General features: G+C 41.1%; 2 protein-coding genes across 3 annotated transcripts in view; both read right to left on the bottom strand.

Annotated features, from left to right (window-relative positions):
• The window catches only part of LOC115049420 (GDNF family receptor alpha-2-like), a 43,907-nt gene extending 39,028 nt beyond the window's left edge, over positions 1-4,879 (bottom strand). For both annotated transcript variants that reach the window (XR_003841124.1, XM_029511612.1), the window contains exons 1-2: positions 4,684-4,879; positions 3,116-3,472 (exon numbers count right to left, since the gene is read on the bottom strand). Coding sequence is in view for 1 of the 2 variants with exons in the window: in XM_029511612.1 (XP_029367472.1) it covers positions 3,116-3,472; positions 4,684-4,735 (409 nt within the window). In the remaining variant the exon portion in view is untranslated. The remainder of the gene's footprint in view (positions 1-3,115; positions 3,473-4,683) is intronic.
• Positions 4,880-9,223: 4,344 nt separating this feature from the next.
• Positions 9,224-15,594, bottom strand: bco2l (beta-carotene 15, 15-dioxygenase 2, like). Its single transcript, XM_029509874.1, has 12 exons — positions 15,576-15,594; positions 15,221-15,398; positions 14,311-14,522; positions 13,718-13,833; positions 13,511-13,613; positions 13,239-13,379; positions 11,917-12,077; positions 11,333-11,500; positions 10,677-10,814; positions 9,999-10,181; positions 9,704-9,814; positions 9,224-9,340 (listed from the first exon to the last, which is right to left on the bottom strand). Exons 1-12 carry the CDS (start codon positions 15,592-15,594, stop codon positions 9,224-9,226), a joined length of 1,647 nt encoding a protein of 548 aa, XP_029365734.1.
• Between the last annotated feature and the right edge of the window lie 782 nt (positions 15,595-16,376).

Here is a 16,376-nt window from a genome sequence, read left to right as displayed (position 1 = left end):
TTGCTAGAGTAACTTCTTGTAATAAGAAAAAAGAAAAAAAAAAAAAAAAAAAAAAAAAAAGGGACTGAATTTGAAGAAGCAGACTTTCCAGACAAGGTCAGTTACAATGTTGGAACAAGTGATTTTCTTCATATCGCTTAAAGTTACCACCCATAAACTTATTCACATGGCAGCAACACCTCAATTTTTGTGCAAAAGTCCTTCCGATATAGAAAATAGAGGCCTTGAAGTTTAAACGTGCAGGACTGGGCATATTTAAAATGCAGTCGTTTCTGATTTGAGTGCAAAAGTGCCAGGCTTGTACTTTACATGATCTTTATCACTCGCACTTTAAAAATGCTTTGCCTGATTACAACAGTGTCTCAGTTCTGAGCAGATACCTTGGTACCTGCATAAATATTTATCATGCATTTACTTTGTATTTAATTATCTATTTTTCTGTTGAGCACAGTTTGGATATAAAATGATAAGGAAATTATCACGCTGCTCTTTGAAGCTTTGATCATTTGCTTTTACCAAAGTAGCAAGATTAAGAAAAAGGTCTTTATTAGGCAGCCCAATAATTGATGTGGTTTACATTTTATATGAAAAGAGAAAGATTTCAACTGAAATAAACATTTGATTTTATTCTATATGCTGTGTTTGGCTCACATGATTAATGTTTCAAGATACACCTTTTTTTTTTTACTGTTTGCAATGCTCATTGATTTTATTATTATTATTAATTTTGCATTTGAAATCAAAACTAATGATAACAGCACTAGCTCAGGTGTTGTAGTGACCTTGCCTGAGGCAGTGGAGCATCAGTGTGCTGTTTGTATAGGGTAGGGCATTCCTCCAAACCCAGTGAACTCATGATCGACATCAGCTTTCTCTTCACAGACACAAAGCTTTAGCCCTCAAGCTTGCAGGCCAACTTATCCTGTTAAAAATGTAATAGCTTGGAACTGTTTTAATTTCTTCATAAAACTAGTGTAACTTATGACATTCAATTACTTTTTCATTACTTTTCAGTAACATTAAGTTCGTTTGTTGATGCCCTGCAGAGATTTCAAAGGCTAATGATCTCTGCGAGTTAAGAGGCCCTTTAATGAAAACAAAATGCTGAAATAAGTCAGTGACTGGAATGAGACCTCACACCTACCTGACTGGTGTTGTTTGCAGATATGAGAAGATGTTCCATCACAGGCTAAAAAAATGAATGTTGTGTTCTACCTGTAAGCCTTGTACCAGAAAAAAACAAGCAAACAAACAAACAAACAAAAAAAAAACCCACAGTGTATACAAATGCAATTTTTTGTCAATATTTTGAATTTGTGAGTGTAATTTAATAACTAAGTACATGCAACAGATTACAATTACCTTCATTTTGTAAATTAATTATATAATCCTGTTATGTAATTAGTTACTCCCAACAGTGGAAACCATTGTAAAAAGTGGTTTAGCACAATTTCAAGAGGGTCTACTGGGATTTTTCCCTACATGTTTGTTTCGAGAGAAGGATGTTGTACATAGATTGTTTCCATTTAACAAAAGCCTGCTTGACTGCACAATGGATCGTGATTAGATTAAAGCTGCACTGTAAGAGCTTTTTTGTTTGTGTTAAAGGAGGTTTTTATCTCTAAGGGCAACGAGGCCAAAATGGGCCACTGCTGGGAAGTCCTCTTTGTAAAGATACACGAACCCTTTGAAGGGCATGCTGCAGGTGCTGGAGGTCTCTCTCTCTGATCGCCAGAAAAAGACACCAACTCTTGGGTTGGTGCAGCTATTTGTGAGGGAAAAGAGAAGGAAAATAAGAAACGGGCACTGACAGAGTCAGAGCATAAAAAGGGAGAAAGAGTTTGAAAAGGGGAGAAAGACATGTAGGGAGACACAAGGCCTCCGGAGCATCCGTGTCATTACATTTCCCTTGAACTCAGTGTCAGGGACCCTCTGCTGCCATCAGTCTGATGAAGTGTAGCTGTGCTATGAGCAGTCAGCCTGGCAAATCACTTCATGGATCACGGCACAAAACCCCAGAATGCTCAAAGCTCAAAGACTTTGCAGTGCTTCCACCATTGCCCCGCATGTCAAAACAGCTGAGCACAATATGTCCTCCATCTTTACATGGCATGACACCGAGGTCACAGAGACTTTGTCCAGCACGGAGGAATACCACTCGTGGGTTAAGGTCGCCCTTTAGCCGGGGCCCCCAGGGTGAAGCAGCTCCACCAGCTCTGATTGAGTCAGATTTGTCTTAACACGAAACACTGTGTGCTTTTCCCCCTTAAGGACGGATCAAGAATAATGTCAGTCCAGGAGGCTGCTTGACACTCTCTATATGCACTGCCGTCTAAAAAGCAGAAGGTTTCAGTGTTACCAGAAGAGTGCTATTTTATGTCCTCCGTTAGTGGACAAATAAAGGGCACCATGCTATACGATTATAAACTAATTACATGGTAATATGGAACACTTTAGGTGAAAACCAATAAGTCTGCCATAACAGGTCTACCTAATGTAATCCCATTATAGCTCCATTACCTTCAAGAGGGCGCGGAAAGTAGGAGAGCATATATTTTGCATCAGGGGCTTCTGGGTATCACTGTAAGAGGGCATCAGGGAATAAGGCATCAGCATTGGGTGTTGTGTATATCCCTTTTGTCTTTGCTTGGAAAGTACAATGGTACTTGAGATCGGAGGATTCATTTAAAAGAGATGTTATTATGTTGAGGTATGTGCAAAGTCATATCCATTGACACTAATAAATGGTATGTTGCATTTCTGCAACCACAGAACGTTTGCTGCAGTGGTGAGCATGCATCTCATCGTACACAAGTTAGCTTGTGTATAATCATGAGGCTCAGGTAGAGCCCTGTGATCCGTATTCAGCCGTAACACAACTCAGCATGATGTGAGCTGAATTCACCCAAAGCCTACGCACAGGGGAACAAAAGACAGATCATTTGTAGTAAGCTTTGTGGTAAAAACTTTTTTTCTTTCTTTTGCAGCTAATTTAACTGCATCATGTAGAATGTGTTTTTTTTAATCACAGGTTTGGAAGTTGTCATTTAAATAACCATGATCTGAAATGATGAGCTTTACGAGACAGAGCTTCATTAAACCACAAACCCCCTACCTTCAGTGAGTCCCATGTGGATGGTCCAGTAGTTCTGCAGACACTGCAGCTCCTTCTTCATGCCCCTTTTGCAGCGGCAGTCATACAGAGGGCTCACCAGCAGCACTTCCAAAGCAGCCTGGCATTCCCTGTTGTTGTCCAGCATGGCCTCCTTCTCTTTGCCCACAAGGCACTGGCGCATCACCCGGTACCGAGAGCTGCAGTGAGGGTTCTGGTTGCACATGTCACTTGCCTGGATGCAGTCCACCCATTCTGGCTGAGCTCCGGGCCCAGAGCCGGTGCTTGGAGATCCTGGAGCAGTGGTGGCCAAGGACACAGACAAAGCTGAAGAGCCGTCCCAGGCGCTCGCTGCCTCATCTAAGTGGAAAAGAGGTGGAGGTGACAAGACAAAGGGGGCTCAGAAATTGCAAAATATTGTGTGAAGGAATTGGTGCTTGTCCATGAGTGTGCTCAAGAGTGTGTTCAAGTGAAAACATATATTATAAAGCAGCTTCCATTTGTATTAAGCTCATAAAACAGGTTTGACGTGCAAAATGTTTGACAGCCTACAACATGCCCACCCACGCACTTTCTCCATTCAGGTTACAAGCGTCATTGTTCAGCCTTACTCATTTATCTGTGAGGTCTTCATTTCTCATTCACCTCATCTTCAGGGACTAACCTGTAATTAGCTGCTTTACCTAAAGCCTGCAAAAAACAAAATGCTCTGCACCCTTGAGATTCTTTTTGAATCTAATGATTGGGAGGACTCGGCCATTGGAGAATATCTCACAGCCTGACGTCAAACGTACAGATAACCAAGAAGTCCTCATGGAGGCAGCCAGAGATACAGGAGCTGCTGGTTAACGGGGATGCGCAGACCTGAGATTCAGGTGTTGGACCGTCACACAAACCCAAAGCACGGAGAGTTCCGGTGAAATGACAAGAGAGACCCCTTGTGGTGATACTGAGCATCGAGCTCCGAGCAGGAGAAGCGACACTGCATCAGACAGCAGCGGCTGACGGGAGAGTGACATGAAGTTGACTGGAAACTGAAAGTCATCAGTCCAGATGGGGGGTGTAGCCGGCTGGCGTTTCGTGGATCACACTGATAATGATGGTGAGGATGATGAGGACGATGTTTTTCTAAACAGTCTACCAGACGTGTGTGTGTGTGTGTGTGTGTGTGTGTGTGTAACTGAAAAAGACCACATTTTCCACTCCCACCGACTAAAAGCTGTGTTGTGCCGTTAAAATAATGAACTCTCCATTTCTGCTGTTGCTCAATTGGTGCAGTGAGTGTTTCAGTCACACGGACCAAGTTTGCAGTGTAGCTGTGTGACAATTTCACACAATCTAATTAAACCAGCCGACTGTAACACGAACGCCCCTCAGCATTTTCCTGCATATCATAAAAACAGACGAATAACCTTGTGCCCTCAAACAACTTCGGCTTGAGAAACAACACACAGACACACACAAGGGCTCTCTCACAATTATTTTCCGGGCCAGAATTGATCTTTTATGGGCCACAAAACGCTCAATTTGCACACTATTTGTACGTGCTGTTCCTACATTTGGTTTCTCACCTAAGAGCAGGAGAAAGACGTGAACGCACATCGACACAGTGACAGACTTCATGTTGGACTCGAGAAAAAAAAATAGTTGGGCTCCAACGAGACTAATATTTCCACCTTGTCAGAGATTAATCCCACTCTTCGGATCCTTCAACCACAGTCAGATTAAATGTGAAAAGTCAATATCCTCATTCAACTTTAAAATAAAGATGCGCCTCCGAAAAAAAAAAAATCCTCGACCCCCCCCCAAAAAAAATTAATCCACAATTATTATTCTTTAATTAACAAACTAGGGACCCACTACACGTGAAAAATCCTCTGATGTTGATATATATATACATACATATATTTATATATGCATATATATGTATAAAAAAAATCAAATGCCAGGCAACCAATCAGTCAATCCATGAAAGCAGTTTCTCAGGGTCCGTCTGCGCTGCGTTCATAACGACAAACTACTGAGACTTGAACTCTCCGCATTATCTCCAGATGCCCCTTTTTGGAGACTATCTGCCCCTAAAACATCCGTGAAACTGGCGGGCAGGAGTCTATCAGCAGCGCCGGGGTCTCTACTGAGGCTGAAGAACTCATCGGAAAGTACTACAATTCGCTGACTGGATTTTTCTCCTTGTTATTCTTGTTTTTCTTGAGTTTGTTGTTGTTGTTGCTGCTGCTGCTGCTGCTGCTGCTGTCCGCTCCCTTCCTCTCCACCGCTCCTCCGGAGAGCCGCTGAACGCTCCTGGTCGCTCCGACTGCTTGCGTGTAGAGGCATCACCGCACTTTATAAAGAGGAGTTTCACTGAGCCAGCAGAGGGCGCTGCTGGCCGGGCGGCTGGGGGGGAGGTGTTCTCCGTGGTGGGACTCCATCACAATGAGGCCCCCCAAAAATAAATGTTCCCCTTTGTAATAAAAAAAAGCTGCACGATACTCTGGCGTGTGTGTGTGTGTGTGTGTGTGTTTCCTGCAGGGAGCTGAGGACAGATGCACCGGTGGTCCTCAGCAATGAGATACTTGGCCTGCATCTCCTGAACGCCTGTAGGATTTTTCTGTGGACGCTGATAGATTCTGTGCAACCATTTCTGTGATTCTCTGTGTGTGTAATGTCCCTCTCATCAGGAAGAAGCCCTTCGCAGCACTGCTTTGGCCGTGCAGCTGGAGGCGTGAGGATGCCACAACTGCAGCATCAACAGAAGAAATGATAAGTGTGCACTCACGGTGAGATTATCCGGTCAGCTGGCATATAGTGACTCTTTTCTTTCCCCAGCATTTAACAAGGCCACTGGGCTGCTAATTTTTTTTCACCACATCACCACAAACCCATAGAAATGTGCAAATGATTTTTGGGGATAAGGTTCAAAGGTGGATTGAACAATGGTGATGGAAAGGTCACCATCCATTTCACCAACCCTTCACTTTACATCTGTTTGGAAGAAAGCCTGCTTGTGTTTTTTTTTAAAGAGCACAATGTCTCATATTATATTTGTGCTCAAAGGAAGTAACCTCTCAACCCACAGAATCGTGCCATTTTTCAAAGTGGCTTCACATTAAACAAAATGACTTCGTTGTGCATCATTGCTTAACTAGAGCCAGGAATGTCATAAATCTTTACAAATCTTGAAAACAAAGTCTCCATTTAGTGGCTCTGACAGTGACAAACTGCAAGGCCACTGGCTCATAATGATGTTTGACTGTCAGCCTAGGCTTCCATCCAACAGGGAAAAGAGCTTGCTGTTATAATGGCAAAATCAGCCTCATTCTGCCTTTATTGGCCCAGGCTTATGTTCGTCCGCCCCCAGAGTTTGAAGCCTGTGTCATTATTAGGACGCTGTAACGCATCATCCACCACCACAAATCTATCTGTCTTGCCTTAGTCTGACACTGACTGATACATCCTGGTCTCCAAATTGTTTTCAAACTCAATATTTCAACACAGAACTACAAGAAACCATTTTCAATACCGAGACCAATTTCTTCCCCCATTTTAGAAGATAACAAATAAGGCATCAAGTTAGTCGAGTAATTTCTCACTGAAGAGCAATTGCATAAACTTTACATAAAGTTCACAATTGCCAGAGCAGGAGGCGCAGCGGGAAAAAGAAATTTGTAATAACACCAAAAGGCGTGAAATCAGGAGAGAAATTTTGTCAGCAAACACAGGGAACAAATTAGTATTTTGAATTCACATTATATTTGAAATCACATTATTTCCATATCAGAGAAATATAGATGTATCTCTGTTCACTTTTTTTTTACTTTTTGTTTTGTTTTTGTTTAAGCTAAGCAGCTCTTGAAGGGAGTCTGTTCCTTTGACATAGCATGATATACCCCCTCTGTGGGTCTTTAGTTGGTCATTCTGACATCATAAATTACCTGTAGTTCTTTGGGGGTGTTTATTTTTGATTAGTTGTTTTTTTATGTACATTCATTCACTCTTGCGGACACATTTGCACACACATGCACTTCATCTGTAAGTCAGATAACAGATAACTGCTGCTTCAAGACGGAATGGCAAATCCTGCATACAGAAAGAGTGCTCTCACCATGGAAGGAAATCAATCACTGTCTCTTAGAAGTGCGTGCAATATGGTGAATATAGATGGCATTATTAGGAATTCATCGGATATGAAATAATGATACAGATAACAGTCAAATTTAAGACACTGTGCAATAACTTGTGCTTCATGAGACAGCAGGGGGCTTTGACAGTGAGCTCATGCTCATTCTCATGGGTCAAATAAGAGCTTAGACAGTCGCAATATCACCTTGAAGACAAGCCAAGCAAACTTGCATACAAATGTTGTGCAAGCAAATTTATTTGTATTATAGCTTGTCCAAACTCAGATAACTGGCTCTGTATCCAAAATAGCCATCAAAGTGTTAACTATCTAGAATAACACCTTGAATGAATCATTGATCGTCATGCTTAAAGTCTCATCCAATAATACTTTAAATGTAAATGAATGCTGGGCAACAGCGATGAGGGCTTGTTTCACACTACTGTTTTGCCACCATAAAATTTAGCTTGAGATTTATTGGAGGCCAAAGGTCACTATATCTTTCTCTGCTGGTTCTCGAGCATACAGCATGTAAACACACACACAGGCACACGTAGAGGTGCACACAGAGGTTAAGCGTGAATGATTAGATTAGGAATTATGGGCTAATTAATGTGTGTCTTGGGAGACCTCTGCAGCATGTTTATTTGGGAGGATATGCAGTCTGAACGGAGCGGAGCGGAGAACATGGCAAAAATATACATGTTGTTGATTCCCAGAATCAAATTCATTTAATCAGAACACCACGGCTCAATTTCTCCTTGTTTTATTCAGCTCAGTCTCACTGAAAGTTCAATATAAAAGCCTCTTCTTGTGTGGGCTGTGCTGTCATAAATAAACGTAGGGACTTGCTGTTGCAAAATATCTGTAAAACCTCCTCACTGCAACTCTTGACCAAAAGTCAATTTCGAAACACTAAAAGGGCACAAAAATATATGGGTCACAATATATTTGAAACCGCTCAGCTTCTACACAGCCATAGTCCCTGTATCAGGTGCAGAGCCCGGAGTCACTTCAAATCAGTCTGTTCAGATCAATGTGAGTGGGAAAATAGCCAATGAAATAGGCAACAGTAAAGTCAATTGTGGAGACGGTGGAGTGACAAGTGCAGCTGTAGGCTACTGCACATTCTTGGGGAGCGCCTGTGTGTTTTATTCTACACTCTTCTGGTTAGCTCACAGTTTAAGAAACTGCTCTTGTTCACAGGCCCACACACAAAGTCCGGCAAGTCAGTGTTTATGTGTATGTCAACTTTGTTTTGGGTTGTTTTGAGTGTATAAAAAGCCCTAAATTTCTGTTGTGACCTCTGCTAGACTCTCTGGTGGCTATCGACCAGTTAGATCCATTTGTTTTCCAGCCATTTCAGACGTTGTCCATTTCTATCACATTACTTTGACAGAAAATTGAATTTCCTCTGATGCATTTTTATGTACCCTAAGTGCTATTCTGTCCTCACTGGGAGTATAGCGTTTCCAGTGGTGTGATGATGCAAAAACACTTTTGGTTTAAACAGAAAAAAAGAGAAATGATTTTTATTTGAATGTATGTATTGACTTTCATGTATGCTTTTCAAAATGTTTTCCACATAAAGTATTGCTCCTTCCAAATAAGCACCATCTGCATGGTAATCTGGCCATTGTCCAAAGGCGGTTTCAAAGTCTTAAAGGAGCACATAAGAACACATAGAGGACAATCTTTATCAGTGGGCTGTCTGTCTTGTTAGCCTCCAAAAGATTACCATCTTTCTGAGTGAAATGGCAGCACACACTGAGAAGATGTACCTATTCCTATCAAGGCAGCACAAACAAATAGTATGAGTCTGCATTTTTTTTTTTTTTCCTTTTTCCCAGCTCTTATTGCTTTTTGTCTTTCCTTTACAGTTCAGAGGTTTTAAAGGCAACGGCATCAACAGAGATATTGTATTCTGTGGATGAAATGGTTGGTTCCTGGTTGAATTTCAGCAGTTTGCCACAGAGATGCAAATAATGGCAGACCTAACCCATCTCATTAAACACACCGTGGGTTCCATAGGGGATAGTGACAGGGACTTCAGCTCTTCCCAGCTCAGCGAAGGTCTTGGCGTCCAGAACGAGTAGGAAAGTGCTTTTCTCCTGGAAACAGAAACAGAATCAGAAGAGATTAAATATGATATACACAGAAAAAGGTCACAAAGCACACTTCTCACAATAATGATAGTGAAAGCACTAAACCATTTGTCTTGTTCTTGCACATACGGTTTGTATGGCCAAGTTCCACAGAAAATATATAAAAAAATATATATACATATAAAAAATATATAAAGAGTCCTCATTGAAAGTTTTATGGCTTTCTGCGTCCTTTTCTTTATAAATCTCACAGTACACCGTCAAAGGACACAGAGACAACAGAACATCAGCACTGGTTAAAGTTATGCTGTATTAGTTGAAGTTTGCTGCATCTCTTGTTGATTAGTTTTTTTCTTATGGTTAGCTTACTTCTCTAGGTGTGATGATGACTGACAGAACCACTCCATCATCTTCACTGGTAGCTTTGGGTGAGGCAACAAAAACAGGCTCAGACGGGAACAAGCCGGGATAACGCCACACCTAGACAGGGTAGATTACATAAACATCCCCGTTTTTCTGAACCGTTTCATGTTATAAAACCAACTCCCAGGCTACTGTTCCGACTCAGCAGAAGAGAGACAGCAGTAGATATCACTTTGATGTGATAATACGTGGCCCAGTTAACAATAGGGTTGCTTTAAGTAGTCTTTGATTGATAGAGAACCTTAAGCTTCTTGGTGTGGACATCCATCTTGAGCAGGGAGTCGCTGAAGACATGCCCAAAGCCACAGGAGTAGAAGTAACGGTAAGCTCTGCCATTGCAGCGGTCATAGTTGATCTGAGGGAACTCAAGGCCACCGTACTGCAGCAGCTCATCATCATGAAGCTCCTCGTGGGTCATGTAAATCTGTAAGGCCATGAGAGAAATCTTTGATTTTAAACAGATCTGTGCAGCCTTTAGATTTTAGCCTGTGACGCGTCAATTCACATCAACAGATTTGACTCACTGAACACTGAAAGCCTTGAGAGTGAAAATCATCACTGTTTTAATTTGTGTAACAGGTGAAATTCATACCTGTACAGGATCCGAGCTACCCATTTAAACTATTAGTTTGAAAAAATCAAGGCCTTTTGATTTTACTCTAAAGGTATATGTTTTTTCAGTTGCAGTTACAAACCCACATTCCTCCTATTTTGACATTTTTATCTGATGAAAGTTATTAAATTGCTATTTTGAGAAGAAACCATCAGAATCTCATCATGTTTGATAATAGCAGCATGAGTAACTGTGTGGGCAGCATTTATCAAAACAAGTCTTATTCTTTGACTTCAGTAACAGCACTATAAGGTGTAAAGCGAAACATAATTCTTGATATACACAATGGCTGCCGTTCACTCTCACCTCTCCTGGGTTTGTCTTCGTGGCTGTGGCTTTACAGTTATGCAGAGTGACAAGGTTTTGGTTCAAGGGAGTTTGTTCATCCACAGTCAGGGGTAAGACGTACCTTCTTGGAAGGTTTCTGCACATTGAGTTGTAAAACTGCCAAAACAAATCAGACAGACATGAAAATTTATTGCTGTGACTTCTTTGCAGAAAGACGCAATGCAACTCAGATTGCAATTCATGATTCTAAATGGTGCTGATTTTATTTTTTAACCATTGGGGGATTTTTTATGGTTATGGGATGGTAGATTTGCTTGACTTCAATTGTCACGTAAACATGTTTGAGTATTCAAAATTGTATTTCATCAGCAACTTACCAATTCATGAGAAAGAGAAAGTAAAAAAAAAAAAAAATAGGTTATCAGATGTAAGTGGACTATCTCTGCCTCAGAGACAGACTTCAGAAAAAGTACATTGTCAATGAGAGAGTTAGTGGGAGATGACCTTGTTTTTAAAAAAAGGCTATTTCAAATAGAACCACCTCTCTAAATTTCTGATGGTTCATTTGATCTTTTTCAACATTTTGTAAATGTTCTGGATTCACAAAGCGTTCTGGATGTAGTGTGCGTGTGCGAGTGTGTGTATGTGTGACAGTCTAACAGGTCTGATTTTACCTTGTCCAACTCCTCTCCCTCTTTACAGATGTTCTCCAGTGTGAAGTCTCCAATGACCTCACCATCATCCCCGCAGCACATATCCATGACCAAGAACCCGTTGTCTTCAAACGCATTAATCTGATGCAGCGTGAACATTGGTGCTGCCAGGTATTTCACTTCACTCTCCTATTGAGCCAGAAACATCCACCACTCAACACTCAGAATCATAAATACACATGGTTACAAAGGCTTTCGGTCAGACAAGAAGGAAATGGTGTGTTGTTAACATTTTAAAAACGAGTTTTCTCCTTGGCTGTTGCTTGGTCGTATCTTCACACTTGGAGAATTTGTTATTGTATGCTTAATGGATATGGTGTGTAATGAGATGAGAAAATTGAGAGTAACAATGTATGAGGGAGAAAAAAGCTACATTACAGTGTGACTTCAAAACAAATAAGGAAAAAAACTTCATCGTGCGTAGCAAGATTAGTTTTCAGCTTTCCTTTTTTTTCACTCCGATTGTTCAGCAGCTGGGTCTGTATGTTTCCCACTTTGCACTTTCTTGCATGAAGACAAATGTATGGTGACTCATTTTCACCCACCTCGCCCGTGTGCCTGTTGACCAGGTGGAAGATAGTTTGATACTGGGGCTCCCAGGTCATGACTTTGTGGAAGCTCTTTCCTTGTATTCTGTACAGCATGAACTTTAGCAGGTCCAGCTTGATTGGCTGTTCAATGAACACAATGTAGTTCTCGGACATGACTGCAGAAGGAGGGCACACACAGGAAATCCGTTGAAATGCGCTTCAAAACACACACATATATTCTGAAGATTTTTTGATTTTTGGCATTTTGGTGAGATTATACTTCTAAATTAATAATATTAGTGATGAGGGCATCTCTAATTAATGCAAAACTGTTAGTGTACTTTATCATGTAGTGACTATTCTAGCTGTACAATGCTGTAGCCCTTTTGAGATTCTTTGGTGCCACACAGTCTGAAGGAGCATGGGTGGTCTGAGATGTAATCAGGCACCTGATGCAGCACAAAAAACAAACGACGCAACGCAGTTTTAGCCTCCACACAGGGAAGCTGTGCCTGCATTAGCCGCTTCATTCTTTTTCAATGGCTTCTTCATTAACTGCTTGGCCATCAGCTGAACAGTAACATCCAATCATATTCTCGGTGATGCACATCACAACCTGACTCTTTTTACCCCGCTGGCGCTGCTCCTGCATCCTACCATGCCAACCTCCACCCCGACTGTGCTACAATCTAATATTAATGTATTTGTTTGTTAATTAGTCTGCCCAGCAGAATTCATGCTCCTGCTGGAAACCTCCCACATGGAGGAATGCCTTTTCAAACAAATTGAAATATAACCTGCTGCATTTTTCTACAAATGCTCAGTGCCCAACAGAAGTGTCTCTGAATTATAGAAATATACAAGAATACAAAACAAACAAAAAAATACTATATCACGAATGATTTATGTCTTGATGAAAGGTCTCTGAGAGTTAAGCAAAAGATGAAACTATAGTAAAAAAAAAATAGCTTGTACGTCTTTTGAACAAATGAAATACAGTTTTTTTTTCAGGAGATGCACAGTGGCAGAGAAAGTGTGCACTGAGTGTGAGTCAGAGGCAGAATTATAGAGCGAGAAAGATAGTGAGAGCTGAACAGAAAGACAAAAGGGTTGTGATTGACAAAAAGAAGCAGGACAAGACAGGAATTCAAATGAGTAATTAATAAGAGCATGGAAAAAAAAAAAAAACGTGGCACTTTCTCAGGGAAGTAGACTCGTCAGTGCAGACAGAAAACAAAATCTCATAGAATTCATTAATTCCACTTCAGCATACATCCAGCATGCAGACAACTTAAAGACGACGCCGCCTATTTGTTATGCTGGAGTGAATATCTCACCAAAGCTGTGATAATAGGAAGGCTTTCTGGGTTCAGCAGCACGAATAGAGCACAGCACTTTGGCTCCAGTCAGGTCTGCTGAGTCTTTCGTTGCTGTGCTGTCGTCAGGAGGAGGCACACGGATGATGTTGTAGAAGAAACCTGAGGAGGCCGCAAAAGAAATCATGCTGTACAGTGTGTGTTAAGATAGGCTGCAGGGGGCTTTATATCAATATAGCACACATATATAGCACTACGGCTAGGCGAGGAAGTGAGGAGGGAAGGAAGGTTACCTCCTTTGCCATAGGAGTTGCCCATGTTGTACGTGGCCCCTTCACGGTCATAGTGTGGGTGAGCTGTAGCTGAGTTGACAGCAATGTATTGACTCCAGTCCACCTTAAAAGGGAGACGATGGTGTCCTCATTATCATGGACAGTCAGCAGACATGTCATCAGCATAAGCCTTGAAAAGATGCTTCTATATTTGATGCACTGACTCACCTTCTCCTTCGTCTCCAGACTCTGAGGATCCACTCGTCTCATGTAGTTGGTTTCTGTGCTCACATAATAGTCCCCCTTGTACTTGACAAAGTTCACGCTGGCGTTATCTGTGGCCTCTGTTCACACATGCAGATGTTGAGGACCATTTGAAATATAAGATTGTAGCAAAGCCCATCATTCTCAGAGAAATCACTGAAGCCTACTTTTTAAATCCATTTCTGACTCCGTAATTTTTCAGAAGCTTTATGTTAACACTCAGATTCATCCTTCTGCCACGCACACATTCACAAATATATAATTTCTTTTACTTCAGTATAAAACACGATATAATGAAAAATCAGTTTCCATTAAGCTGAAAAATAAATACAACTCGGTACAAAGAGTCAAGGGCAAGTGGGAAAAAACCCTGTATAGACAAATGTGTTTTTCTCTTTCTGTTTTTCTTTGCTTCTGGTAGACTGGCAAAGCTGCCATATATATATATATATATATATATATATATATATATATATACATAAATGAACTGAACATTTGGCACATTATGCTGCAGGTGATGCATGGGAGTATTCAGTATGTAAAGAAGACATGCATACCAGGAATCTGAAAGCGTGAAAAGAAGCGGGCAAAGATGTTCTTGCAGGGATCGGGCATAGCTAATGTCCCAAACTCTGACACCACGATACGGTTCTTCTCTGAGTTTTGGACATATGAATCACTTCGCAGGAAGCGGCTGCTGTACGTGACGCTGCCGTCACGGATGTGGAAACGGTGCATCATGGCCATGCCATCAAACCAGTGGGTGTATCTGAGATGGGAGGCAAAAAAAGGCAAAGCAGAGAGTAACATGAGCACTGTTGCCTACTGGATACATTGATAGTCCTTTTTTTTCTGTGAATCAATCCTTTGTTGAATACTGGAAAATCCCAATTTCATCATCATCATCATCATCATCATCATCATCATCATCATGAGGACAAAAAAAAGAAAAAAGAAAGAAATTACAGAGTGGAGGAAAACCCCTTGTATAGCTCAATAATCCACATCTTAAACTGCTTGGATTAAATATGCATATTTTCTTCAGATAATTTGCTGAATTTCTACAGACTGTAAATCCTGAACAATCCTGTTATTGTACATTCAAAGACAGAGATACAGATCACTGACTATCTCCAAGCCCTTGTCTGCTGGTGGCATTTTGTCTCCTGACTCACGCTGCTCCTTCTGTTATTCTGCTGTTCCCCGTGGTGTGGATGTTTTCTAATGTTTGAATTGAATTTTTCACTTCATATAACTGTCACTATTGACAATTGCTCAGCCTGTACTGTTTGACCAAACATGTTAATAAAACTTTATTCAAGGCATTACATCACCACTGCTTCAGCTCTTGTCTTGTCAGTTGTTATTAATAGTTAGTCCTAATGTGATGTGTTTATTTTAAAAACTATCTGACATTAAAACTCAGTGAACTTGGCGGATTTCTATACCATGGTGTCCTTCAAATACCTGTCTTTCCCAAATTCAAATTTCCCAGGACCATTTCTCAAGAAGCTGCCATTGATCCATGTTGGAATAGTTCCCTTGATGATGGTGGAGATTGGAACGGGGGTTTCTTCTACAGAACACACCAGAGGCTTCAGACGCTCCAGGCCTTTGGCCGCGGGACATCGCAGTCTGCTTGACACTGTGAGAGGAAAGGAGTGGAGATGAGGACAGGAGAGGAGAGAAAGGAAAGGGCAGGAGAGGAGAGAATCACTGAGAGCTGAATTTTGATTAAAGATTACTGTAAAATCTATGATGATAAAGCAGAAAGAAATTTATGCGAGCAGGTTATTTGCAAGCAGCTGAACTCTTAACCCACATCTCCACACCTTCCTCATTATTTCTCTCTTTCTGTGACTCACGCACACACAGGCAGGTATGATAACAAGTGTGTGAACTATGAACACCAGCTAATGAGGGAAATATGTAAAATTTAACAGAAACCACATTAATACAGAGCAGTTTAACATGCATGGTACAAATCGACTCTTCAGATTATAACAGTCATTACAAACTGTTGAGGCTGTAAGCTGCTTTATCTGGATAAATCAATGCTGGATGTTGCTGTGCTTTGGCTCTTCCCACACGGAGTTGCCACAGCTGATCAATTTGATTTGCCATAGGTTTTTATGACAGATGGAGTCTCCCTGCTCTATCAGTTGACAAGGTCAATTGTCAAATATCTTGATGACTGTGTTGTACACAAACTGCAAATTATACTTTCACTTTCCTCACACCTCTGTCTATTTTAAGATATCAACACTCAAAATCCAACTCAAACTATCAAACACTGCAAATGATTGAAAAGACGGTTTTGTGGGTTTTATAATCAGTGCCTTTCCTCTTGTAGGAGATAGTATTTAATGAATCAGGTCCTCATGCAAACTCTTGGCTTTCTGGGGTCATGAACTCCAAATGACACCTTCACCATCCACCGTCTTCAGTGTTATCTGTTATCCAATAACCCCTTCCCTTTCATTACCTCATATCTCTCCCACATAATGGAGATTGTAAAATATATATGAGTGTTACGTAATTAGTAAAAGTAAATCATTGCAGTTCAATACATGGCCCCACGCTGAGCTCTGGCTTCAATATGAGACTTTTTCTGACCATGTAA

The sequence above is a fragment of the Echeneis naucrates genome, chromosome 9 (assembly GCF_900963305.1).
Source record: "Echeneis naucrates chromosome 9, fEcheNa1.1, whole genome shotgun sequence".
Lineage (NCBI taxonomy): Eukaryota > Metazoa > Chordata > Actinopteri > Carangiformes > Echeneidae > Echeneis > Echeneis naucrates.
This window is presented reverse-complemented; position numbering and strand designations above follow the sequence as displayed.

Bases quoted from the DNA above. Each gene is read 5' to 3' on its own strand.
- bco2l (XM_029509874.1), bottom strand. The intron at 10,815-11,332 runs GTAAAATCAGAC...TTGTTTTGGCAG, and splicing joins AGGGAGAGGAGTTGGACAAG to TTTTACAACTCAATGTGCAG. The intron at 9,341-9,703 runs GTAAGCTAACCA...TTCTGTTTCCAG, and splicing joins TCATCATCACACCTAGAGAA to GAGAAAAGCACTTTCCTACT.